Source organism: Procambarus clarkii, chromosome 86, assembly GCF_040958095.1.
Source record: "Procambarus clarkii isolate CNS0578487 chromosome 86, FALCON_Pclarkii_2.0, whole genome shotgun sequence".
NCBI lineage: Eukaryota > Metazoa > Arthropoda > Malacostraca > Decapoda > Cambaridae > Procambarus > Procambarus clarkii.
In genome coordinates, this window is record NC_091235.1 from 4,954,869 (window position 1) to 4,982,136 (window position 27,268).

General features: G+C 40.1%; 1 protein-coding gene across 37 annotated transcripts in view; it reads right to left on the minus strand.

Moving 5' to 3' along the window:
- Positions 1–8,451: 8,451 nt before the first annotated feature.
- The window catches only part of LOC123768787 (prominin-1), a 274,739-nt gene continuing 255,922 nt past the window's right edge, over positions 8,452–27,268 (minus strand). For 18 of the 37 annotated variants that reach the window (XM_069317036.1, XM_069317029.1, XM_069317038.1 and 15 more), the window contains 2 exons: positions 12,741–12,987; positions 8,452–11,656 (listed from right to left, as the gene is read on the minus strand). In XM_069317036.1, coding sequence (XP_069173137.1) covers positions 12,774–12,987 — 214 coding nt within the window. In that variant the 3' untranslated portion in view covers positions 8,452–11,656; positions 12,741–12,773. Of the gene's footprint in view, positions 11,657–12,259; positions 12,311–12,740; positions 12,988–27,268 lie in introns of all 37 variants that reach the window. The other 19 variants (XM_069317047.1, XM_045759709.2, XM_069317053.1 and 16 more) reach the window with 2 other exon arrangements.

The window sequence follows — 27,268 nt, forward strand, 5'->3', positions numbered from 1 at the left end:
ACCAGTAACAGACAACTAAGAAGCCTGCCAACGGGTAAGGACTGAGGAATGGATAACCGGGTAAAAGTCGGAATACGGAATGCCTTTACGAGAGATGGGACAAGAGCGGACAGCTTCCTTGGCGGCAGCATCCGCACGCTCATTTAAAGACACACCAATATGGCTGGGAACCCAACAAAACTCAACCGACTTAAATTTACTGTGAACAAGAAACAGCCAATGCTGGATCTCGACAACTACTGGATGAACCGGATTAAAGGACCCGAGAGCCATGAGGGCACTACGAGAGTCAACAACAACTACAAAGGAAGACTGACAACGAGAAAGCAGGAGACGAAGAGCATAGAGAATAGCATAAAGTTCCGCAGTAAAGATGCTAGTCTCCGGAGGCAAGCGACACATATAAGTGCGATTAGGAAAAACAACAGAGTAGCCAACACCGTCCGCTGACTTAGACCCATCGATGAAGACAGAAACGGAGCGGGAGTGAGAAGAAAAGTGCTCGAGGAAAAGGCGTTTTAGAACCGTAGGAGGGGTAAAAGCTTTAGTGATACGGGTCAAGGATGTACAAAACCGCGGAAGAGGGACCCTCCACGGGGGCAAAGAAGGAACAACACGAGGAGAAACATCAGAAATACGAACGGAAAGAGAATCCTGTAGGCGAGATAACCGGACAGAAAGAGGGAGGTGGTGAAGAGGAACAGGAACCGCAGGAGGGGTAAAAGTTAAAGCACGACAGAGGCGAGAGGAAGGATGTTGCAAGGACCGCGCAAGATAGCGAAGACAGTAGTAGCGATCACGGCGGTCCTGGAGAGACAGGAAGCCAGTGTCAACATACAAGCTAAGGATGGGAGTCGAACGAAAGGCACCAGAACTGAGGCGCAACCCAGTATGGTGCAAAGCATCAAGACGGCGAAGAGTAGAAGGAGAAGCAGACGAGTAAGCAGGGCAACCATAATCGAGCTTAGACAGGACGAGAGAGGAATGTAAAGCAAGGAGAGTGCGCCTATCTGCCCCCCAAGAAATATGGGACAAGACCCGAAGGAGGGTAAGGGCCTTAGAGCAATCAACACGGAGGTAAGAGATATGGGGAGACCAAGACAAACGAGTGTCAAGGAATAACCCCAAAAGCTTCGCGGAATCTTTGTATTCAAGGGGATGACCATAAAGTGACAAAGAGGGACGAAGAACAACCCGTTTCCACGTAAAAGTCATGGCACAAGTCTTAGAAGTAGAGAACTTGAAGCCATGATCTGTGGCCCAAGACGACACGGCATCAATTGCAAGTTGAAGCCGGCGTTGAAGGAGAGGCGAATCATCACCCTGACAACAAAGGGTAAGATCATCGACATAGAGAGCGGAGAAGACACCAGAAGGAAGAGAGGAAAGAAGACCATTGAGGGCAACCTAGAAAAAGAGTAGTGCTCAGAACACTACCCTGGGGCACACCTTCGTATTGCTGAAAAGAGGGAGAGAGAGCGGTACCAAGGCGCACCCGAAAGGAACGACGAGAGAGGAAGCTGCGGAGAAAGAGAGGGAGATGACCACGAAGGCCAAAAGAATGAAGTTGAGATAGGATATGATAACGCCAAGTGGTGTCGTAAGCCTTTTCCAGGTCAAAAAGGACGGCAACAACGGAGGTCTTCGCAGCAAAAGCAGTACGAATATAGACCTCCAAGTTCACCAGGACATCTGTCGTGCTGCGGCACTTGCGGAAACCAAATTGAGAAGGGGAGAGGAGGTGATGGTGTTCCAGGAACCACATCAGACGAACGTTAACCATACGTTCAAAGAGTTTGCAGACACAACTTGTGAGAGCAATAGGGCGAAAGTCCTTAGGGGAAGTACCCAGAGACCTGGGTTTGCGAACAGGGAGGACAACGGCATCGAGCCAGTCCTCAGGGACTGACGACGACTCCCAGATCCGATTATACAGACTTAGTAAATACTGAGACGTGCTCGGAGGGAGATGGTGAAGCATCTCATAATGAATACCATCGGAGCCCGCCGCCGTAGAACCGCAGAGGGCCAGGGCAGAACGAAGTTCAGAGAGAGAGAAGGGATCATTATAGGGAAGCTGAAGATGAGTGCAGAAATCTAAAGGACGAGACTCAAGGACAGGTTTACGAAGAAGGAAAGATTGGGGAAGATGAAGACCAGAGCTAACAGAAGAAAAGTGGGAACCCAGTTCGGAAGCGACCTGCAACGGGTCCGCCACAAGAGTATCATGGAGGTGAAGGACCGGTGAAACATCGGGAACGAACTTACCCGCTATCTTGCGGATACGCTTCCAGATCTGGGCCAGAGGGGTTTCGGACGTAATTGTTGAGACATAAGATGCCCAACATTCACGTTTAGCCGTACGGATGGCTCTACGGGCCACCGCACTCGCTTTCCGAAAGAAAAGAAAAGAATCGGTCGTCTGCCTACGGCGGTGCCTCTTCCAGGCTGCACGCTTACAGCGGACAGCCCGAGCACAGTCCGCATTCCACCAGGGAACGCACTTCCGTGGACCCCGAGAGGAAGAGCGAGGAATAGAGCGGAGGGCAGCGTTGAAGACAGTGTCATGAAAAAGGAGGAGAGCGCGAGAGAGAGGCAGAAGGGAGAGGTCAGAGAGAGCAGCACTGAGGGTAAATAGGGTCCAGTCTGCCTTAGCAAACTGCCACCTAGGGAAAGAGAGGGAAGGGGGAAAAGAGAAAAAGGAAACAAGGATGGGGAAATGATCACTTCCATGGAGGTCATCAAGAACCTGCCATGTGAAATCTAAGTAAAGAGAAGAAGAGCAGAGAGAAAGATCAAGACAAGAAAGGGTGCAAGTCCGAGAGTCCAAATGAGTGGGCTCACCAGAATTCAGAAGAGACAGGGATGAAGAGAGGAGAAACGGCTCAAGGAGGCGACCCCGGGTATTCGTCAGAATGTCACCCCAAAGAGAATGACGACAATTGAAGTCACCCAGCAGGAGCACAGGCTCCGGCAAGGAGTCTAGGAGGTGTTTCAAATCAGGAAGAGAGAGCGGGACACTCGGGGGGAGATAAATGGAACAAACTGTGTACCATTTCCCCACAACGATACGAGCAGCAGAACAATGGAGAGGCAAAGGAAAAAGTAAAGGAACAAAGGGAACATCAGCACGAATCAAGAGAGCAGAAGAATTAGAAGCCCCAGCAATGGCTGGGGGGGGGGGGAGAGAAAGGAATAGCCACGAAAACGACCAGGACGAGCACCAAGCATTGGCTCCTGGAGACAGACACAAAGGGGCGAAAACCGCGAAATCAGAAGTTGGAGTTCGAGGAAATTGGCGTAATAACCTCGAACGTTCCATTGAAGAATGGACAACGACGAGAAGAGAAAGGACAAAAACAGAGAACAAGGAAGAAACAAAGGCGAAAGAGCAACAGAGCACGTTAAAGAACATCAGGGTCGGGATCAGGGTCAGCAAAGTCAGGGTTAGGGGGCATGGGTAAACTGAGCAAAGACGGAGGGAAGGAAACGGGAGAACAGATCAGAGGTGGGCGGGCGGGGTCCGGAGGAGGAGGAGGAGGAGGAGGAGGAAGAGGAGGAGACAACTGGAGAGGAGCAGTCAAGGACAGCAGCAGGAAGAGGGGAGTAGAAAGAGGGGAGCGCACCCCAGCAAGAGCAGCAACCGAAAGGGAAGCAGGGGCCAAAGAAACCTCCATAGCAGGAACAGGGGGCGCAATCACTGAAACGGGAGGGGAAGGAGCAACAGAGCCAGAAGTAGGAGCTGAGGAAGAAAGCGAAGCCTTCTTACCCGCCGGGGAAGAGGAAGGAGAGGAGCCAGGCTTACGCTTCTGACTTAAAGAGACCGGTGTCCCAGCAACTACGTACCGGGCAACGGATTCCAGTGTCTCAACAGGAGAAGCCGAACGAGAGCACACACGACGGCCGTTAGGAGAGCGATGGACATCCGCCTGCACCGACAGGCGGTGGGGAGAGTCGATAGATGGAGGAAGAGGATGGGAAGGAGGATCGGAGGGGGACGAGGAAGAAGACACAGGAGACATGACAGACCGGGTTGAAAGAAGGGGAACCCCAGACAGAGGACCAGGAGGGGGACCCCTCGGGAGAGAACTCAAAGGAACAGAGGGGGCAGTGGGCGTATCAGGGTCCAAGGCCCGGAAACGGTTGAGAGTCTGAGGAAGGGGGGAAGGACGAGGAGAGGAAGAGCGCAACACGCGAGCATAAGAGATGTTAGTATAAGGCGGGAGCCGGCGAACCTGGCGTCTCGTCTCAGGAAAAGATAAACGCTCCCGGTGCTTCAAGTTGAGGACGGCTGCCTCAAGCTTGTAATGGACACAGGCACCGGAGAAGGTAGGATGGGCCTCACCGCAGTTGAGGCAGCGAGCTTGGGGAGAAGTGCACTCCGACTTAGAGTGACCTTCACTCCCACACAAAGGACAGAGAGAGACAGTCCCAGAGCAGCGGAGGGCACCATGCCCAAACCTCCAGCACTTGTTACAAAGTCGAGGAGAAGGAATATACTCCTGGACAGAGCACCTAGCACCAGCAAGAATGACAGAGGATGGAAGGGTCCGACCATCAAAGGTGATCTTCACAACGCGAAGGGGTTGACGGCGACGACCACGAGGGGAACGAGTAAACGAGTCAGCCTGGAGGACAGAATGGCCTTGGGCATCAAGGATATGCCGAATATCATCGTGGCAATCCTGCAGATTCCGAACACCGGTTGCAACATGGGGTGGGAGGAGAATAGTGCCAACACTGGCATTCATCTGAACGTTCTTGGAGACCCGAACAGGGATCTCGCCAAGGCAAGATAAGGCAGCCAAGCGGGAAGCCGCATCCTGAGAAGGAGCAGCAACGACACGTGTACCGAGACGAGTGGGGTTGAAAGTAACAGACGCATCAACGGAATCTACAAGATGCCGATGGAGGGAGAAATCGTCAGGAGGCGCAGAATCAAGAGGGAGGAGATCAAAGTATTTGGCCCATGAAGCAGGACCAAACAAGGCCTGATACGCATCAGCACGGGAAGGAATCGAGCGAGTGCGGTTGGGGCGCGAACGGCGTTGAGAACCCCTAGAGAGAGAGAGGGGTCAAAGGCGCAGTAGTCACAACGAAAGACTTAGCCACACCAGGGAACGAAGTGGTCACCACCGGGGGCTGGAGGCTTGATCCAACCACAGAGGAGGGAGGGGAGCTAGGGGAAGAAGTCAGGACGGTCAAAGGAGGAGCAAGGTCGGGGCCCAACGCAGCGGGAGCTACAGAGCCTGGTCTTCCAATACAGGCCGACTCGGGGGCTTGGTCGCCCACCCCACGAGCCTGAGAGGGTACAACGGAAACATTCAACGACATAGAGATGAAAAGTGACAAATTCATCCACGAATGTGCCCCCATACCCACCATGGAGCCACAATTAGAGGCAGGACACCCAACAGGAAGCTATCACCGATCATGCCGGGGGCCCCCTAGGGGTGCGTCGTGAGTATACGCCCCACAAACGCCACCTTAAGAACTGTCAGTCCGTCGAGATCGGGTTCAGCGACGAAAGGGGGATTGACAATAAAAGGTTCCCCTCGCTCGAGACGTTGGGTACTACAGTTCTACGGGTGCAAGAGTATGCCTCCTCAAGCACCCGGGTGTCAAAATAGAAGAAGTCCAAAGAAATAATCCAAAACAAGCAAAAGGTCTGCAGGAAACGACAAGCAGATAGGAGAAGAGGGGGGAGAAACGAAACATATGGAAAAGAAAAAGCGATCCGGCATAATTGGAGAAGACAGCAGCAGGAGTGCAAGGCCAGAAAAGGACAGAGGACTGCCCAACGGAGCATCACACTCCGGCAGCCGTCCACCAAGCCCCCTCATGACGCCAACGGGCCGGATGGGGAGGGGGTCAATGGTTGTAAGACCTTCCACGAGGCCAAGAATTTTACTTACTACCTTCTCTTCTTCTACAACTCTTTCTGACCTAGATGTTATCTCCTTTTCTTTGCAACCCAAAATTATCAGGGACTTCGATCAACTGTGTTTTGAACCAGTTTAGGATTTGATGCCAGTTCCTGTCTGACTTCCAGCTTAATGTTTGTTTTATCCTGGTTGCTGCAGTGTTTGGCTTCCTTTACTGTTTCGTCTATTTTTCCTTCTCCTTGGCCACTTGTGCATATCTATGAGTTGCATATCTTTCTTACACTGTTCTATTCCCTGTGTAACTTCCTCCATCTGTAACTCACATACAACTGACAAAAGTTGTATGACGAGAGAAGAGAGAGAGAGAGAGAGAAGAGAGAAAAGAGAGAGAGAAGAGAGAAAAGAGAGAGAGAAGAGAGAAAAGAGAAAAGAGAGAGAGAAAAGAGAGAGAGAAGAGAGAAAAGAGAAAAGAGAGAGAGAAAAGAGAAAGAGAAAAGAGAAGAGAGAGAGAGAGAGAGAGAGAGAGAGAGAGAGAGAGAGAGAGAGAGAGAGAGAGAGAGAGAGAGAGAGAGAGAGAGAGAGAGAGAGAGAGAGAGAGAGAGAGAGAGAGAGAGAGAGAGAGAGAGAGAGAGAGAGAGAGAGAGAGAGAGAGAGAGAGAGAGAGAGAGAGAGAGAGAGAGAGAGAGAGAGAGAGAGAGAGAGAGAGAGAGAGAGAGAGAGAGAGAGAGAGAGAGAGAGAGAGAGAGAGAGAGAGAGAGAGAGAGAGAGAGAGAGAGAGAGAGAGAGAGAGAGAGAGAGAGAGAGAGAGAGAGAGAGAGAGAGAGAGAGAGAGAGAGAGAGAGAGAGAGAGAGAGAGAGAGAGAGAGAGAGAGAGAGAGAGAGAGAGGGGGGGGGGGGGGGGGGGGGGGAAGAAAAGACAGAAAAAGAGAGAGAGACCGAAAGAAAGAGAATGAATGAATATACACAAGAGTTCTTACAGTTATGCAAAGCAACTAGCACGCATTGCATTTTGGACTGGTCTTTAATCCTAATTTACCCCTGAATATGACCCGCCAAATCGTTTAACCACAGATATCCATTCACTGCTGGGTGAACAGAGGTAACAGTCAAGGTTTGGCACCCAGTCAACCCTTCCCGGGCAGGATACAAACCCAGGCAAAAGCACTCGCAAAGCTCTGGGCAAGTGTTTTACCACTGCACCACAGGGACAATTATCTATTGTATTGTATAAATTTAGGTCAAGATTCATTATATTAATATTGTATAGCATTTTGTGTAACACAATTGTGTAGGATTACTCAGAACTTTGTACCCCACATGGATGATGCCATTGTTAGTTTCATTGCCGGTTGATCGTTGCGAGGCAAACCCGCCACTGCTGCCAGGTGTCTAGACGTCTGGAGGATGTATTCTCATAGGTAACTAGCCCTGACAGTTGGTAAAGTCTGTCCGGGTTCTTATAGCAAGAACACACTACCTCTTCTAGTGAAATAGTTGTATTTTTAATGTACTGTATTTTGAACATCTATTTCTAGAAATAGACATTCCAATAGTTGTATTTTTTATGACTAATATACTGTATACTGTGTAGCCCTTGTATATTGCATTTTTGTACCTGTCTAATCATGTTGAAATAAGTGTTACTTCATTTTTCTCTTAAATATTATAAAGTGTACAGACATTTGTATTCAGGTGTTAAAGTAATTTTTTGTTATTAAATTTAAATTAATTTGTATTTTTAAGTGGTTTTTCTGACCACTCAATTTCTCAGTTTTCACAATGTAAAGGTCATGCATTTTTGTTTATGATGCATGAACATACAAACTGCTGGTTATAACTGCAGTAACCCTCTTTACATAACAGGTTACACACAATATACTGTACACTTACCTATCCAAGGGCATGCCCAATGGATGAGTACTTTCATCAGCCTCATGTTATCAAATGTGGTATTTAATGACTTATTTGTGGGGTTTAAACTGACAATTTATTAAGCTACTGTTATGTAGTCAGATGTTCATGTTCCTAGTTTTATTTTTCATTATTATCCTTTCCCTAATATCACTTTAGTCTGTTGCTGCCCTTCGTCAACCTCATTATTATTCTCTCGAGAATATTTAGTACTCTAGATGTTACTTTCATTTATTCTTCCAACTATTTGCATCATTGTGCATGCATAAATAAATTGCAATCCATCAAATAAGAACTTGCAAGATTGATCTACTATGGATCACTATTCAGCACCAAATAGATGTGGAATTTACCACTAGTGCATAATTATTTTTATATTCCATTTGCATGTTTTGTTCTGTTACTTTAACAAAACATCTGTACATATTTTCTCAAGTAAATAACAACAGCTTATAGTTCATCATGATCAAAATAGCAGTTGTCACTTTTGAAGCATGTTTCCGTAGCCTATATTTTCTCTCAATTGTTTGAGCTCTATTGGCACTTTATTATAACCATGCTGTTATTTGTTTACCAGTCTTACAATGACATAATACAACTAAGATTATTGTTAACGGCAGATTTTTAATTGAAGGTTTTATAATGAAAACATTCCTAAAAAATGGTTCATGTATTATTCGGACCTGACAAGGAAAACTGCAGAATAATATAAAAATCACACAGGACACAGGTACTTGTTAAAGTACGAGACCAACACTCATTCTCACACCTGAATTATAATTATATATATATATATATATATATATATATATATATATATATATATATATATATATATATATATATATATATATATATATATATATAATTATTAGAATTTCATTAACACACAACTGGAGAACAACAATCACTTGCTGCTGCATTAGATACTGTAAACCATTTTGGCATGAAACTACATTTTACTGCTAAATAACACAGATGATCACTTCGTCTATTGCTTACAAATTTTATGATAAACATTATCACTAACATCTACATTGCAAGAATTTGTTTCATCAATATCTAACTTTCCTGCAATGGGAGGCTCGCTCTTGCTATGCACCTCTCTCAGTGAATTTCACATAAAAATCCTGAATATGAAATACTAGGTATTTATATAAATAGTTAAACTTAATGAGCAAATATATTTGTATGGCATTTAACAAACTATATGATTACACAATTCACATCCATTCACAATAGCTGTAAGAAGCATATACCAAAAGTCTTTTTTAATTGATTTGCAGTTTTTAAAATTCAAACATGGTTAAGAAATGTTTGTTTCACGTCTCTCTTGGAATCCAATTTCTACTGGATGACTGTAAAACCAGATTATTACTTCTCCAGAACATTAATAATAATAAACTTTTAAATCTTTAGACAGATTCAAACAATAACTTTAATATAAACATGCTTCAGTCTTACAGTTAGATCTACATAGTAAAATTAAATAAAGAAATATACAAATCACATTCTTACCTTCAAACTAAAACTATGAAAATGGCTCTCCTTGAACACTCAAGGCAATATGACATACTGTAGTGCACTTATCCAGAGCTTTGCATCAACACTGAGAGGGAGACAATTTTTTCAATAGGTAAAGTTATTCTGCTTAAATATTTTATTATAAAGTGCCACTTGGCTGTCAACATTAAAAACACAGTAAAGTAAATTTCTAATCTGGTGACAAATCTTTTTCCTGATTTATCTATGATTTGGAATTAGTAAATGTAACCTATCAAATTAAATGAAAAAAATATCCTCAGGCTGCAAATCCTTATAAAAATTCAGTATCTCCATGTTCAGCAACTGAACCACAAATGAACCCAAGAAGAAATACCTTTTTCTGTTGTATAATTACAAGATACAACATTGTAGTCTTGTTAGGGCTTCACCAATTACTGACATTTAATTCTCTCAATCATATGTGGAATGTGTGAAGACACCACACAAGTACAATTTTTACAAGAGAATACAGTATATACAATTGGATGATTGAGGTATTCTTTACAAAAAAATTAAGATAATTTATTGAAAGTAAAAGATAGCTGCTGGTGCTATTTTTTTTTTTACCAACTTGGCTTTCTTTCTGGAGATGCCATTTAAAATTTTGCTATCATAAATGCTGCTAGTCAGTTTTATAAAATTTATATAAAAGTTTAGCATTAAATTTGAGTACACTTCATATTCAATCCTAAAATTTTATAAGAGACCATATAATTCTTGTGGCATATATACATTTTGATCTCGTTTTATATAGCGAAGGATTTTCAGTAGTTACTTACAACAGACTGAAGGAACTACAGTATGTTAAATTTTATTAATCCCATATTATACTATCACATACTGATATTTGTCCAAAAATTACAAAGCCTTACTTCAAAGTTAAAAGCAAGATATTATTGAAAATTAAATATACTCTCATCAAAAGTCACCTAAAACAGCTAGACAACGATGGGATTAATATGGTTTTGTAGGATTTTAAATCTGCTCTCGGAAAACTAGTTGGAGGGTTTAATCTCTGCCTAATATAGTATCAAATGTCACTTCCTAAACTAAGTAAAGGATGTGCCTTCTATAAATGGCAGCATTTGACATACATCATGATATCTAGGATTACTTAATTCTGGATACAATCACTAAAAGCAGTTGTGACAAGATCATCAGTGATGAACCTTGAAAGAAAAATACAGTTCACCTTTCAACAGTTCGAAAGGAAATGACATTCCTCCCACGATAAAACTCAAAACTGGTGATTTTATCACAATCTTCAACCAGAACTTCTGAATAAGCACACTGTTGTATCCACATGTGATGGAGTCCATTATGAAAATGTCTACATAAAGACCAGAAACATCAACACCACTGGAGGACATTAACATAACTAGTATCTACTAAACTGTTAATGTAATAATTCAAATGTACTATTTTAACCCATGATATACTCTTGAATATTTGAAGAGCACTTGGTCTGCAGCAAAGATTAATTTGTTATAACTCAAATGGTGTTTTCAGATTTCGATCCAGAGATTCCCTCCCATGTGGACACCCCTGGGATATCCTAAATCAGACCTAAAGAGGTAATGTTATTATGAAGAAAAGGCTGAATACCACATATTTTACTGCCAGCAATTAACTTACTAACATTAAGCAGTTCTTCCTTCTTCCAATGAACATGAGGTTAAAGCAATATCTAATTCAAAACACAGCAGAATCACAAAAATCTAGTACTGGAATATTTTTCATAGTCGCATAACAGCATTATCCTATCACTGCATTCGGAGCTTTTCTGAGCTCCTTGAGAAATCTAGTTTCTACTCTGCACTAGTCTTTAAAGTGTTTCTCTATGTGAAACTAGTTTAAGCACTGAAAATCTACACACTTAACAGGGAGACAAACTGGCAGTTTTAATACAGTTATTCACAGATGATTAACAGGTATGAAATTCTATGAATACAAGTCAGCTATTTGTTTACTAAACAACAACCAATATCACCAAAGAGTGAGATATCATGTTTCAATACAAAGGTTTCAGCAACCTCTCAACTTTTCTTTAATCTGGAAATTCACAAGACTGTCAAGATCTTTTTAATCTTTATGGAATGTTCATTGTTCTTGGAACAAATCTTTTCAGATGCGAATAAAATTTTTGTTAATAACTAGAACAAATTTAGATAAGTTGCTTTCAATGAGCTAAAATGCCTTGTTGCGAGTAATTGACGAGGTGATGTAAAGCACGGTCTTGTTTCAAGGCCAACTATCAAAACACTTTGGTACATCATCAACCATTGGCTTTTTTCCCTGGTATCTTCTATGCATCACTGAAAGATGAAATAAAGAAGTCATATTTATCTGATAAGTGCATATTAAAAAAATTTCCTACATGTCATTACAGTCAAAATTAATAATTACTGTAAGGCCACTGCAAGATATTTAAATTTAAAGTCAAAATCATTCTTATAAAAAACATTAAAAAGAGAACAGTTATCTATTAAATCAACAAATTTCAATTATTGAACTTAAAACTTAGATTTCAAATAAATCTAAATGACAAAGAATCCTTTCAGCATACTGTACATCCAAAAGCAAGATATATTTTCATAAACCAAGGCTGTCTCTCCCATGAGTAAAAGCTCTTAGTTGATAACAAATGGTGGTGGTGATTTATGTAAACATGGAGAGTGGAAGTATTGTCCACATACTTCAGAGCCTTGGATCACGACTATCACCAAAAACTGTTCCATTAGTGTTACAAGCTGCAGGCAGATCTTCAGCATATATAAATTTCAGATTTTAAGAATAAATATTTTTCATTGCTCAATTAAATTTATAGACCATCAAAATTATAGACCTGCTCACAGCTAACTACTGAACAAATAGCATACTTTTTCGGGCAAATATTTGCGCAACAACTGATGAATTACCTGTCCATGTTTAGTCGATTAGTGCAGTGGGTTAGGGCAGTCGGTCGTGCTCTGGTCAATTAAATAAGTCTGGTCAATTCATTAACAAAGGCAAGAAAAAATTATGTATAAATTTTTTGTACAAGTCACATGTCATAATGAAGAAGTCACTCAGGCTGTGTTTTCCAACTTAACATTATCTATATACACGAAGCGATCTGGGGTGCTCAATATCACACTACAGTAATGTCAGCAAGCTCTCTATCCATTAAGCTACATGCAAAAACTAGAGACATGCTATACACAAACATAACCCTAACACAAACAACTAATTATGCTTAAATTCTAAATATTAAAAGCCACCAAAGGATGCCTTGCATACAGTAATTAACAAACAACATGTAGGTAAATCATCACAAGATATCTAGATAGCAGCCATGAGAAAAATCATGATTACAGCTACAATAAAGGTTGAGATCAGAGGACAAGAAGTGTGTCATACAGCAGTGCAGAGGGCCGGATGGATGCTTGGCCACTATGCATCATATTCGTCCCGAGAGTAAGCCGGGGAGATCTTCCAGCCGCCAAGATTGATGGTGCGCTGTTGTGGGTTCCAAGAAGCAGCGCCATGAAGAAAGTTTGTGGGGCCTTGAGCCCCAGCCGGGGGGTTGCCTGGAGGGGGCGGGTGCACCTGCATCCCCCCAGCAGCTGGCCCCGTCCCAGGGGGAGGTCCCCCATAATACTGCGGCCTGCAATATTCAACATATCCAGCCCGCCTAAAGAAAGTGCCAACCAAGAAGCAACCCAGCATTTTGACTTTCACCCATAATTATTCTACTTATATCTTAAAGAAAAAACTCACAGGAATCAGCTCAGTAATGAAGTTTATACAAATAGCTTAAATCCTTATTAAGTGCAATTAAAATGTTATTTTAACAGCAAGCTTCATTCTTTCATGTTTTAATTACCTAATTGTGCAGTGTAAATATTATCATCAGTATCCCTAGCATTAGAGCACATGCAGCATCATTCCCTAGTTTATTGACAGTTCTTTGCATGCATGCAGAACACATCTTGTGTTGATATTTACTGTGCTAAAATAATCAAATTCCCCCCTTTTTTCATATTAATAAAAATAAATTTATTACAATTACTACAAGACTTATCTTAAGAGATAATTCTTGTAATAAAAAAATATAGTACATCCTCAAAAATCTGGATTATATCATTGGGGACGTTATCTGGAGTGTCACAAATACTGAACATCTAAACATTTAGCATTTATAGTACAATTACAGCACACACATTTTAATGTTCCTGCAATGCAGTACAAAATCAAAGATCTTACTACTGTACAAATATAACAAACTATTTTTATACTTTTCTTGTTAGTAGTTCACATTCATCCTTGCAAAGTGCATGATATATAACAAACTGAAACCATTGAGCATTTGTCAATTTTCTTTACAATTGAGCTCTCTCCTTGCAAGTAATTTAAATACAAAACAGAAAATAAAAATGTTATAGAAATGTGTTAATTCTAACATCACACTAATCAGCCAGCCTACTGTGTAGTGTGGTGTTAGCTATTCCCTGACAATACTACTCTTCAACATTCATTTTGAATTTCATTCAATATATTTATTTTTCTTCCTACCTGATCTAGCCAGATTGCTCCTGCTTGCAGACATTTTTCTACTCACAAAAAATGGAGTACCAACAAAAAAAAAAAATGAAAATCCTTTTAGTAATGAAAGGTCGCATTATTTCGGAGGAAACTTAACATTTCCAAGACATGTTCACACTGTGCAGCTACAATTGGACCATCCACAAAAGTCACACTTTATTTCAACTGTGTAATAAATTTGTTTACTTATTTAATAATTCAATAAATAATTCATAAAAACAACTATATAAAGTAGTAATATTTATTACAAAAGACAAAAAATAAATATATGATTGTCTAGTATTAATGATACTGGGTATATATATACCTCTTGATTCCAAGCATCAATGTCCCCATGGCCAGGTCTCTGGCCAAGTCTCTTGGGTGGTGGTCTAGTCAACCAGGGTGTTCAGTGCAGCTGCCCACAATCTGATGTACGAGCCACAGCCTAGTTGATCAGGTATCCTTTAAAGGTGTTTATGAAGTTCTCTTTTAAACACTGAGAGGTCAGCCACTTATGCCATTTATGTGTAGAGGAAGAGAGTTGAAAAGTTTCAGGCTTTTGATGCTGACAGTTCTCTCTCAGTGTGTCTAATGAACCCATATTTCAATGGGGGCTATTTTGCACATCCTGCCATGCCTTCTGGTCTGTGTTATATCCTGTATATAGATTTGGAACGGGTTCTAGTACAATATTTTGCAAGTGAAAATTATTGTCTTCCCCTCCCCCTTCAACTTTTACTCTAGAGAATACAGATTTAAAATGTTTAAGCAGTACCAATAATTTTGATGTTTCATTGAATTTATTGTAGTAGTAAAAGATCTTTGCATGCTCTCCAGTTCAACAATTTCTCCAGCTTTAAATGGGGGCAGTTAGTGTGCAACAATATTCCATGCTAGAGAGCAGCAGTGTCTTAAAGTATCATTGGTATGGTACAGGATCTCATTTGAAAGGTTCTTGTTATCCACCTGTCATTTTTCTTCCAGTTGTGACAGCTACTTTGTTGTGATTTTTAAAAGGTCTTCTGACATTACTCAAATCTTTTACGCTTTTTTTTTCCAATAATGTGGTTTGACCATTTTGTAAGAGGTTTCTATTTTGATATTTTAGTTCTTTTTCCCCACAGACCAATAACTAGAACTTATCCTCATTAAGCATCATATTTTTTGTAGCCCATTGAAAGACTTGATTAGGTCTTCAGATTGGAGGTTTGTTGTCACCTCTATATTGTTTGCTCTTATGAAACTCCTAGTTTCATCTGCAAAGGATGATACGGTGTTACAGTTTGCATCTGTGTCTGATATGAGGATGAGAAAAAGTACTGGAGCAAACACAGAACCTTGAGGAACTGAGCATTTCACGGTGGATGATTCAGATTTTACTTTTGTTAACTATTACGCTTTGGGTGCTGTTTATTTTATTTATTATTTATTTTATGTGCAATAACACCATGGTCCACATCTGCCCAAGCTTTAGCAAAATCTGTGTATATTACAACACTATTTTGTTTGTCTTTTATGACATCTAAGACCAAGTCACAGTGGTCTTGGAATTTTGAACTGGCAGGAGCACCCTGTTCTGAACCCATGTTGCCCAGGGTTATGTAGACACTGATTCCATGCATATTGTGATGTTTTTTTCAAAACTCAATTTAAATGAACAATCAATGAGGTTATAATTTTATTAATTGTATACCAGTATCGTGATTCTAACAGTGGAATTGCCAGTAGGAGCAGTACAGGGTTAATGCCTTGTTCCAGAAACCTACGCCAACACCAAATGGCCATATTGGATATTTGAGAGAAAACTAAGCCTCGATGTTGCACATTTCAAGCCGAGAAATTTACAGTTCTACCTCCATTTAATTTGCTTAACAGTTGTTGTATAGACAAATTAAACTACAATTAATTATCAATTCATAAATATTATTTAGTCCATTCAGTGATGTTCATAAATAAGAAATTATTTAAAAATAAACTTCACCCAACTGAGCTGGCTAAATATTCAAGTTTGAAGTTGAACTTTAATAACTAATCACTGAATAGACTATCTAAATTTTGATCAAATAATTCAAATAATTAAATACTAGAGTTTTGTGTGGGACTCAACAAACTAGCATCTTTTATCCAATGCAGTGAGGGAAAGATATGTTACCAACAATAATTTTTCCCACGCAATCCTTGTTCTGAACTATTCCGATAGCAAAATCCTTCCAAATTTTTAAGATATCCATTAGAATAACATTCAAATTTTAAAGGTCACACTTCTCAATGCATTATTTTAACAGTTTTACAGACAGGCATTAACTCAAATTGAAATAACATGGCAATTATAATTTGCCATTGTTGTTACTGTAATGTACAGTGTTTCCTAAACATCCACACCTCATTATCGCAAACACCTTAAAATTCTATTAATTATTTTTCATGTTACCTATGGAAAGAGCTAATCTTGTTCTTGTTAAAAATTAATTAGAAATTAAATTAAATTTAAAAATTAAACAAGATAGACCCCAAAAATCCAAATATAAACATTTGTTTTTATTACTGGTTGTACATATAATGGTAATGTCTTTGCAACACACACACATCATGGGGTTAGGCCTCTTGCACCATATTATCTTTTAGAAAATGAAGACCAAAAGTGTTAAATAATCTTGGTTTTTAATTTCTTTGTGTAAACTGTATATAATACACACAGTATGATACAACTTTTTTATGGATGGGCCCAGGCCTAGCCACACTACACACCTGTCCTGCATATATTAGTAGTCAACCTCTCATTATTCAAAGCATTTTTATTAATTTTACTCTGGTTATTGCATTATTTGTGAGTAGAACAAGTGTGTGCCAGCAAGTCTGGTTAAGCCATACAGGAAGAAGAGGAGATGTCTCAACATGGATGAAAATGATAATTAATGTTAAGGTTCAAAACACACATTTTAAGAGTTTGGGTAGCAAGAACAAAAATCTTGGTTGCTCAAATTTCCATATGTCAAATTAGACACTTGAAATGGATAAATGTGGACTAGAAAATATTCAAGTACAAAAGAACTGTAAATGATTTTTTTTCACAAATAAAAAGCAGTTTCCTGAACAAACAACTCTGCTGCTATTAAGGGCAAGAACCTCCTGAGTACAGGAGAGGCTAGGCTTAAGATCTCTTGGGTTATACTGGTGCTATGGAGATAAACAATATTCACTCCAACCTTGAAGGATTGAAGTTTTGTAAAGTTCAGCTTCAAACAAAATCCATAAATGGTAAATAGACTGAGTGCTAACCACATCATAAGATGATCTCTCAAACTTCCTACTGCCCACTACCTGGTTACTTCTACACACCACCACCACCACCACCCCCAGATGGCACCTGACTAACATATTACCTTCAACTAGCTAGCTCACAAACAAAAGCCCCAAAACACACTGTAGAAGATCAGTAAAGATGGTATACAAGCGACGTCATTGGAGCAAGCGACTTGCTTAACCATTCAACTGCTATCAACCAGGGTTGATTTTTGGTCTTCAAAACTCCTGTGGGTTCATAGGGCTCAATAACCACCTCCTCAAGCCTCCAGTAAACAGATGCCATCTTGGAAAAAAATCATGAGTGTGAGTGCCCTCACACCCTCCTGGGTGTGAGGGCCTCAGTACTAACACAGCAACCATGGGTAGCACATGAGCAGCAGCTCACAGCATACCCATGCACCTCATGCCCAGGCATCACTTAAAGATGATGAGATAAACAAGTATTTGCAATTATTTATTGCATGACACAGAAGACTCTGACAATGATAAAGTAATTAATTATCAAAAGAAGGCACCAAACCAGAAAGATTATATAGCACTATCAAATGCGCAAAATCAGAGGGCGCTAAATATCACCTGACAGTGATAAGTTTTATGTACAAGTCTCATATCAGAAAATCATCCAAACGTGCAAAACCTCACTCGAAGAAAAGAAATGCTACCTTAGCTGCTCAGACTATCATGTGAAAGGCACAAAATGATACATAATGAGTGACAAACAGGAAATTACCTGTGGAGGCAAGTCAACAAATTTTTTTTAGACCCAAAGGAAGGTGATTTCAAAAGGTGGAACAGAGGGAATGTATGACACTGGAACTGGCCGAAAGCATCATTTGCATACCAGTCACATTTACTGTACAATTACACCCCATAATAGAGCAACAATTACGACAGGCAACAGCACTGTAACAGCCAGTACTGTCCAGAGCAAATCCGATAAACCTGCACATGGTGGGGCCTCCCCAAAAAATCTTCCGGTCAAAATACACCAAAAATAATAACCTCATTCATCTTTTCCAACATACTACGACTAAAGAAGTAAGTAATTTTCAAAAGGAGGCACCAAGACGGCGAGGCTATGTAGCACCGTCAAATGTGCAAGCTATCCAAAACGCGGTAAGTATCACTAGGGATGTCAATACGAGAACAAAAGCACACTAGGCGAACAATATCAAAGGTATTTGATTCACCACAGATTCTATCGAGGGACAGGAGACCATGAAGGACAGTCAGGAATACTACTAAAAACAAAGGGAAAAAATAAGGTACTGTATCATTCATTAATGACCTCACCGAGTCAAATGCAGTACTGTATATGAAGCTCTCACAGAAACCTACACATGGTAATTCATAAATAGAAAGATCTGGATACCAGAATATAATCTAAATAGATGTGCCAGGGCAAATAGGTCACATGGAGGAGTAGGTAGAGGGAATCTTATATGCTTGGAGCTCCTTAACTCTACAAATGAGGTGACAGAGGTATTTAGAGTAAAACTAAGAGACATTAAACTTCCTTATTATTCTAATATACAAACCACCAGATGCAATGATTGAGGAATTAACAGAACAGATAAGCAATAAAGAATACACTCAATAGCCTGGCAAACCCAGTAACCAGATATTACCTTGGAGATTTCAACCTGCCTAGTTTAAGATAGAGAATAGCAAGCAAGAATAGCAAACACCAGGAAGTCTATCTGGACATACCCAACTACAAGTAAAAAAACTACATAGATTTTGTGACAAATTTTCTCTCAACCATCAGATAACAGAGCCAACTAGGCCCAAAAATAGGCTAAATCTCATTTTCACAAACAATGAAGAAATAATTAGGGATACAGTATTACAATCTCAAGATACCACATACTCAGATCACAAGCTCATAAAAGTGCAAACATTAATACTCTTAATAGGCCTAACAAATTATCAAGCAATTATTCAATAAATTTAATATTAATAATAATAAGATGGACTGGGAAAACCCCCAGCATTGAATGTAATGAAGCAAGTTTCTGGATGAGCCCTGGTGGCTTCCTAAAGCTATCATATACTGATAGTATATTCTCTACTAGGTTACATCAGCTGTGGAATTCTATCGGCCTACTTGGGACCAGTGCCAGAACCTTGGCCCCCCCCCCCCTCTCATAAAGGTGCAGGGGCTTGTGACATTTAATTATTTGTCACCATTGGAAAGCAACCAGAAAGTCAGCGAGTCAAAAACACTGCTGGCTTCAATATACTTTGCAGCCTCTAAAACTGCGAACAAAATTTCTCTATGTAAAAGATTGAATTCTTTCAAAATTAGTGCAAACTAGTTTTCTTTTGAAAGACTCTTTTTAAATCTTAAGACTGCTCATAGCCGAGTTGAAAGTGCTACAGCCTCACACTCATAGGGTCCGCGGGTCGAGACCCATGCAATCCAGGTGAAAGGAATGTTTACTTCCACAGAAGTGTGGAAGGCAATTTATAGTGCAAACTCATTTACCCTCCCCATTTGCTTAGGAGAGGGGGGAGGAGGCAGCCTAATGGTCAGCCAGTCTCTCCACCCTCAGTTCTATGGCAGATGTACCAAACCCTCTGACGATCTGGAAGGAGGGTGGGTGTCAAGAGCCATCTAGAAATTGGTGTTTCATTACATACAATGCTGGTTTTCTTGGGCAGCAACTTGCAGCCCTCTATAGCTAACTACCCATGGCAAAGGAAAACACATGGGCACTTAACAGGGAGTAGAACGCATCGCAGAAGTCACACTTGACCGAGAGACACGACTTAGAGCCCCACAAAGGTGCCAGGGCTAGAGAATTTTAACAAGATACCAGGCCACCAGGACCCCTGTTCGACCTCCAAAACCTCTGTGCCCAAATACTATCCCAGGACAAGTTTGCAAACACTGCCTACAGAACAGCATACTTTTGAACATCATGGGCACACAAAATGTACACAAAGTGTTACTGGCTAAGTAGGGCGATGAATCTTAAACTTTCTAATGAACAGAACCCTGAGTGTAATAGTCAGAGTAAAATCTTAATCATCCACCATGAAAAGCTCAGTCCCTCAAGGTACCGTGCTTGCTCCTGTACTTCTTTTCATCCTCACATCAGACATAGTCAAGGATACAAACTATAGTTCATCATCCTTTGCAAATGACACTAGAATTTTCATACAAGTAGACACTATAAAGGACACAGCAAACCTTCAATTCGATGTTACACAAGTCTTACAATTGGCCACAGAAAATAACATGATGTTTAATGAGAATAAGTTCCAATTACTGCACTATAGAAAAAATGAAAACATTAAAATAGAAACCATATAAAACAGTCAATCCACACTACTGGGAAACAAGGCAATGCAAAAGATTTAGGAGTAGAGGCAGTTCCCTAACCAAGAACAAGTTATGCTCTTAGAATGTGTTTGTAAAGCAGTTGTTCGGAATGTGAAGCAAGATTTTCCATAGGGCTAACGCTATAAATGGGAGATGCGCTCTCATTCCACAAAAAATCCTCACAAAATCAATATTTTTGAGACATAATATAAAAAGCACAGCATATTATTTTCCTTGCATGATGGAGTTATCCTGCTTGTCAAAGTTAGCTGTTTTTGAATTGACAGTCTTATTACACGAAAAAATAAATTAAAATATGTGTGGACTCTACTGGTGGTCAGCCATTTTGCAATTTGTCTCAAAAGTAAACACCTCCCCCTACCCTCCTATTGCCAGCCCATGGACCCCACTCCACCAACAGTGTAAACACAACCGGGTCTTTTTCAAATCATGCAAATTGATGGGTCACTGAGGACTTGTGGAAGCTCTTAACAACTGTCACCTTCCCAGAACGTCACTCCCATAAACACTCCCAATACCTGTCACCCACCCACTCAAGGCACCTGCCATGGGAGCTGGCGGCTCCCATGGTGGTGCCACTTGGTGGGGGAAGATGCTGCTAGGGGGTTGGATAGTTTGCAGAGACATTTGCTGTATTGTTTACTGTATTTCCTATTTCAGTGAACATGTCAGTTGTCTAAGTTTGAGTAGACAGTATTTATGGAAGAACTGCCTTAAAATTCTATAAGAGTAATTCCAAAAACCAATCCTGCATGTGTGAAGGTTCTAAAAGATGACCTCTGGTATTAAGATTATTACCTCTAGTACCAAATGCTCACCAATGAAGTGGTAAACTATAAGATTAATTGCTGTTAAAGGCACGAACCGAGCCAGAAAAAGAGAAGGCAAGTCTAAAAATTCCATCAAATGAATAGTGTAAGACACACACACACAACTTCTATACATATACGAGAAACATCTTGTAATAGCATCGGTACAATGCAAAATGCAACATAAGTTTGAGTATAAATACCAAGAATGCTAAAAAACCAGGATGGGCCAATTATACAGAATGTGAGGGAAGCTCAAGTCAGTAGACCACATTATTTGTATCGGGTGTTGCTGGCTGGTGGCAGTGACTAGTTGGGGCAACAGGCAGTGTGCAAACGCTCTGAATTAGTGCTTACAACAGATTTGATATTTTTTAAATGTACTTTCAGTACTCCAGAGTCTCCATAGCACCAGTAAAACCTGTTAGGTTAAAGTGTGAAAAGCTCATTGCTGTGCCAATAGTTTGTTGACCTGCCTTAACTTGGACCACCCCAAGACAAGGAATTCTTGCTTTAGTGAACTACTGAGTAGAATAGCTCAGAAACTTGTATTACTTAAATCTAAACTGATCAGCTTCCCTCTATACTAAATCGTTATATTAAAGATTGTGAAAAAACGAAGACCGAGACTGATTCCTGCAAAGTAGGTGCTCAAAGAAGCAAGATTTGTTAGTGTGCATTTTTGTTAATTGATAAGAATGTTAGTTTGCAATGCTACATTTATTAAAAGCACCTGTTTAAAACAACCATAATCATTTATTTATATTATGAAAAAGCACTGATTAATAACTATTGCTGATTAACTGCCACAAAAGCTTAAAAAACATTAATATGATTAATTTTGCAAGAAAGTAAAACCTTTGGCAACACAAACCTGCGTGAATACAGTATATTCAATACAAAATATATAAATAATATAATGTTTAGTCAAAAAGCATTATACAACTGTCAGGATGTCAATGTCAAATATATTCCCTGGGAAAAAATAAATTGACATTTTAATTTAATTATATTAAAAGGCATAAGATAGGGGTACTGTGCCTAAAGATTGGATGATCCAGAATTGTTTTGCTTTAAGACCAGAGGAAAGAATGTAGTAATTATATCTGCACTAGTTTACCAAGTGTAGTGAGTCATGTTGGGAGCTAAATTTAGTTTACCAAGTGTAGTGGGCCAAGTGTACAGCATAATAGTGATTAGGAGAGTACAGGAAACTTGACAGTTTATCACTGATGAGTGATATTGGTTCTGTGGTGCAAGAGGGTGTGTGACTCAAATTTTTGCATTCAAGACAGGTTGTAAAGCAGGTATACCAGTAAAGATTTTAAAATATGTACAAGTAATTTATCGTCTTCGAAAATTGACAAAATAGAGGCAGAGGTTAAAGAATGATACACAAACAACTTAGCAGAGTTGTTAATTGCTGTGAAAAGTATATATGCATGATGTACCTGTTTGATATTAATGAATACATGTGTCAGGGTTGAGTGAGGTCACCCTAATGGCTCAATACATTCCTAGACAAGGTCATATGGGAGGTCAAGGTAGGAAAATTAAAAATGGAGTAAGCTAAATTTGATGTTTTTAGATGATATAGATCTTTTAGCAATATGAAAGATTTATACAGAACAGTTAAACATTTTACTGTGTGAGAAGATTTAAAAGTGAATGTGGATAAAGGTAAAGTTAGGGTACTGGATAGAGAAGAAAACTGTGTGAGGAACACTATATACTGTAAATGTGAATGGTGTTTCTTGTCGTGTAAAAACTTGAGAAAACATTTAAACTGACCGACTAAGGTTTCACACACTTTTGTGTGCATAATGACAGGATAAGAGCTACGCTCATGGTGACTTGTCTTTCCTATAATCCTTGTCATGTGACTTTGCAAAATAGCTATTGTACATTTTTACACCTTTGTTATGTTAGTTGAATCTATGACCTTTTGTTCTCAAAGTTACAGGTTTAACAAATTCATTATCTCTGTCAAATCCTGTAATTATTTATGCATTCTTCATATCACGTGTTTCATCTGTTTACTTGGTTTGGCTCTAGTTTCTTTAGGTCTGGGAGCCATTTAATAGTAGCACGTGTCTACCCTTTTTATAATTTGATATGCTTTTTGAAATATGATTGATGTACATTAAATCCAGGTCTCATATCATGCTATATCTGGCATTTCTCCATCCTTGAATTATAAAGCAATTCTGAAACTGGCAAGCATAGCTCAGGTTAACTATGCTCTTTGTGTGTGTTCCTCTCTTCCTCTCGTGATAATTTCTCTCCTCTAAAATTACCCTTAGATCACTTTCAGTTAGATTAGATCTAACCTTAGATCGTCTTTCAACAATTTGTAGATCGAATGTGGCTCGTTTTCACCTATTCTGCACACTAATACATAACATTTATCCACAATGAATTTAATTTGCCTTATTTTACTCCATACATTTACTTTTTTAGTGAAGGCTATTTTGAAGGGCATGAAAGTCATCTAGGTCTTATCTTCCCAGTATTTTAGTATCATCCACAAACAGTGAATCATCAAGTCATGCAAGGAAACACTTCCATTTCTTGCTCATCTGGAGATACATCCATATGAACAACAAATTTAACCAAATTAGATATTATTAGGATATTCAGGAAATCTGAATAACTGAGGTAGGAATAGATAAGGTTACATGGTATAATTTTTTGTATCACACATCTACAGTACTGTATGTACATATGGTACTTACATTCACACACACTCATTCCTAAATACTGTACAAGAAACATACACTCATCTGATGCAGTAATCAATAGCTTACTATAGAGCCCCTACATGTCTAGTACACAATTTTCACAATTTGCAGATTAATTACTACAGTAGTACAAATGTGAATTTTGAAGAGATAAATAACAAAGGTCATCGTAAATATTAATAAATTGTACATGGCCAAGATGTATTGTAATTAATCTAACAATTTACTGATTTTAAGACTCAAAACTGTTGAATAAGGCCAGCAATATTCAGAGTAATACTTAAAACATTACAGTACAGGGTAACCAATTTTAAGTGACTATCAACACTACAATATTTACACAACACAACACACTGTGTAATGTGCTACAGTACTTCAATAAAAAGACTAATATGACCAATTGTTTTGGTCATAATATTCTCTAAAAATGCCAATTTCTTCACAAGCCCCAGTGGTCTCTTGAAGCTGTATGTTCAAATGGTTACCCTCTACTGAGTCACATTAGCCATAGAGTTCTACAAATCTACCGGGAACCAGAACCCGGTCCCCATCACAGAGGCGCAGGGAGTGTGTAGTGTAGTGCAGCCGAGACATTTATTTTCACCAGCCCACAGGGAAAGCAAACCAGAAAGTCAGTCAAAAACTATTGCAGGATTTAAGAGAAACCAAAACTTCAAATCCAGGGGGAAGAAACTCCCACAACTGTGTAAACAAATTATTGAATTCTCTTGGAACTAACGTGAGCTCATTTGCCCATCCTTCCCCACTCATTTGGGGGAAGTGGGGATAGCTCACCAGCTGCCAGGACCTGAGCTCTTAGTTCTGGAGCAGCTGTAGGTATCCACCAGATGAGCTGGTAGGGAGGGAAGGGATCAGGGAGCCATCTGGGCTCACCCAGAAAATGGTGTTTCATTACATCAATGCTGATTTTCTGAGGGAAGCCCCTTGTGGCTCCCTGAAACAAATACTCAGTGAAAGTATTTGCTTCAGTATTATACACCGAACAAAGAACTTTGGCGATCGTTAGTCGTGCGTGCCGAACAGCGATGAAATGTTCATGCTCTTTTCAGGTTTGTCAATTCCAGAATTGTTCTACATCGTTAATTTTGGTATCACTGTGATCGCAATAAAATTCCCTACATGGACATATGCATATAAAGTACAAATCATAGGCACGCCCCACCTGCAGCAACGTGGGAAGTTGCCGAAGTGTTACCTGTTACTGCACGCCTAATGGCACATCGACTACACCCCTACTGAAAATTGAATACTCTTTTTCATGGTTCCGACCTTAATTTTCAATGTACGTGTTTCATTTTGATATCAATGTGTTCTCAATATAATGTTCTAGAGTAACATATATATAAAATGTCACCAAAATCGGCATGAGACCTGCACCAAGTAAAAACTGTCGATTGTTAGCCGAGCGCGCCAAACAACGCGAACATGTTGCTACTCTTTTCAGGTTTGTCAAGTCCAAACTTGTTCTACATCATTCATTTTGGTATCACTGTGATCACAATAATATTCCCAACAAAGACATATGCATATAAAGTACAAAACATGGACGCGCTCCACCCACAGCAACGCCTAAAGTCGCTGAAGCGTTACCCGCTGGAGTACACCCATTGCCACACCCGGAACACCCAAAACACTGCCGGCATCAGAAGTACTTGCATCATCATTTATATCCGGAGCATGTGCCATGGTGTTATTTTTGAGAGGCCACTCATCAGTTTCCCCACTTCAACAGGGACCAGGAAAACTGGTCCCTGAAACTGGAAAAACTGAAACTGGAGCAAGGTCATTTTCTTGGGATCACTGCTGTAGTTCTTTTACAATACAAATGCATTATGGAGAGCCATTTGCAGAAAATAAAAGGTTATTTTTTTGGTCCACTAGTGACATTTTCGTGTGAAATGGTAATATTTTACCATTTGGTCAAAGTGATCAACACCTTTCATGAAGCAATTGTAGTCACATATTGCATTTGGTTTGTTTACAGTTACTTGTTGCACTGAAGATGTTCCGTCACGTTTCCGAACTCTTTTCCTTCGTTCGACTTCCTGTGTGTAAGCATTGTGACAGTTTGTGAGGAACGAGACCACTCGCTTGTCTTTCCACAGGATTATAAATGTATTATCCTTGTGGCAGAATAGGGTTGTATCCAAGGCAATTTTACTCTTTGCTTTCAGTTGCAGATCCTTGGGTGCGCCACGCTACAATCTGATGGTTCCACATGTGTAAACCTCATGTTCACGAAGCTTTTCTGTAAGGTTGACCAAGTTATAGTAGTTATCCATATACAGATGATATAACTTGTACATTAGGGGCTCAATGAACCCCAAAACCATCTCTATTGTTGTCTTACCAATTCTGGCATACACTTCAGTCATGTATGTAGCCAGATGTTGACTCAGCAAGCATGTACAGTTTTACTCCATACTTATCCGGCTTATTTGGATTATAAACCTTGAAAGATAATCGGCCACGTCATGACATTGTGCCTTCATCCAAACTCAATTCTTTCGTAGAAATGTAGATTTATGCAAATTTGCTTGCAAGATATTTCATCACTGTTCAAACTTCGCTCCTTTCAGCGTGGAACTGCTCCGCCCTTGACCATGATCCATCGTATAGTGGATATAAATGTGTTGAAAAGACATGGAAACAAATATAACTGCCAATAATAGCCACCAAGTGCACAAGTTTGGAACGCGAGAGGATGGCCTAGAGGTCACGAGCGCGGCAATGTAAAAAAAATAGGCCTACCACATGGCCGGACGACCCATGATGCCATGTGGCATATGAAAGAAAACTGGAAGACAATGGCGCTCATTTTGAAACAACCCCGAAGATGATCAGATAAAAATTGAATTTTTTAAAAATATTTTAATGCACGACTCAAGCAAGAGTCACTCGCTTGGAATCGGGAGAAAAATGAGTGACTCCAGGGGGATGCATCGCAGTGTGAAAGTGCTAAGTGATATGGACTTGGGACAGAGTGGTCATCCGGAAAGAAGGGGGGCAGGGAATGGACCGGTTCAACTGCAAAAGGTCAAGGATAAACCAGAGGTCCGTCACATCCAGAATCAGGACCAGAAAAAGGCAAAAAACCCACCGAATACCATGCCAGAGACCACCAATTCTGAGATG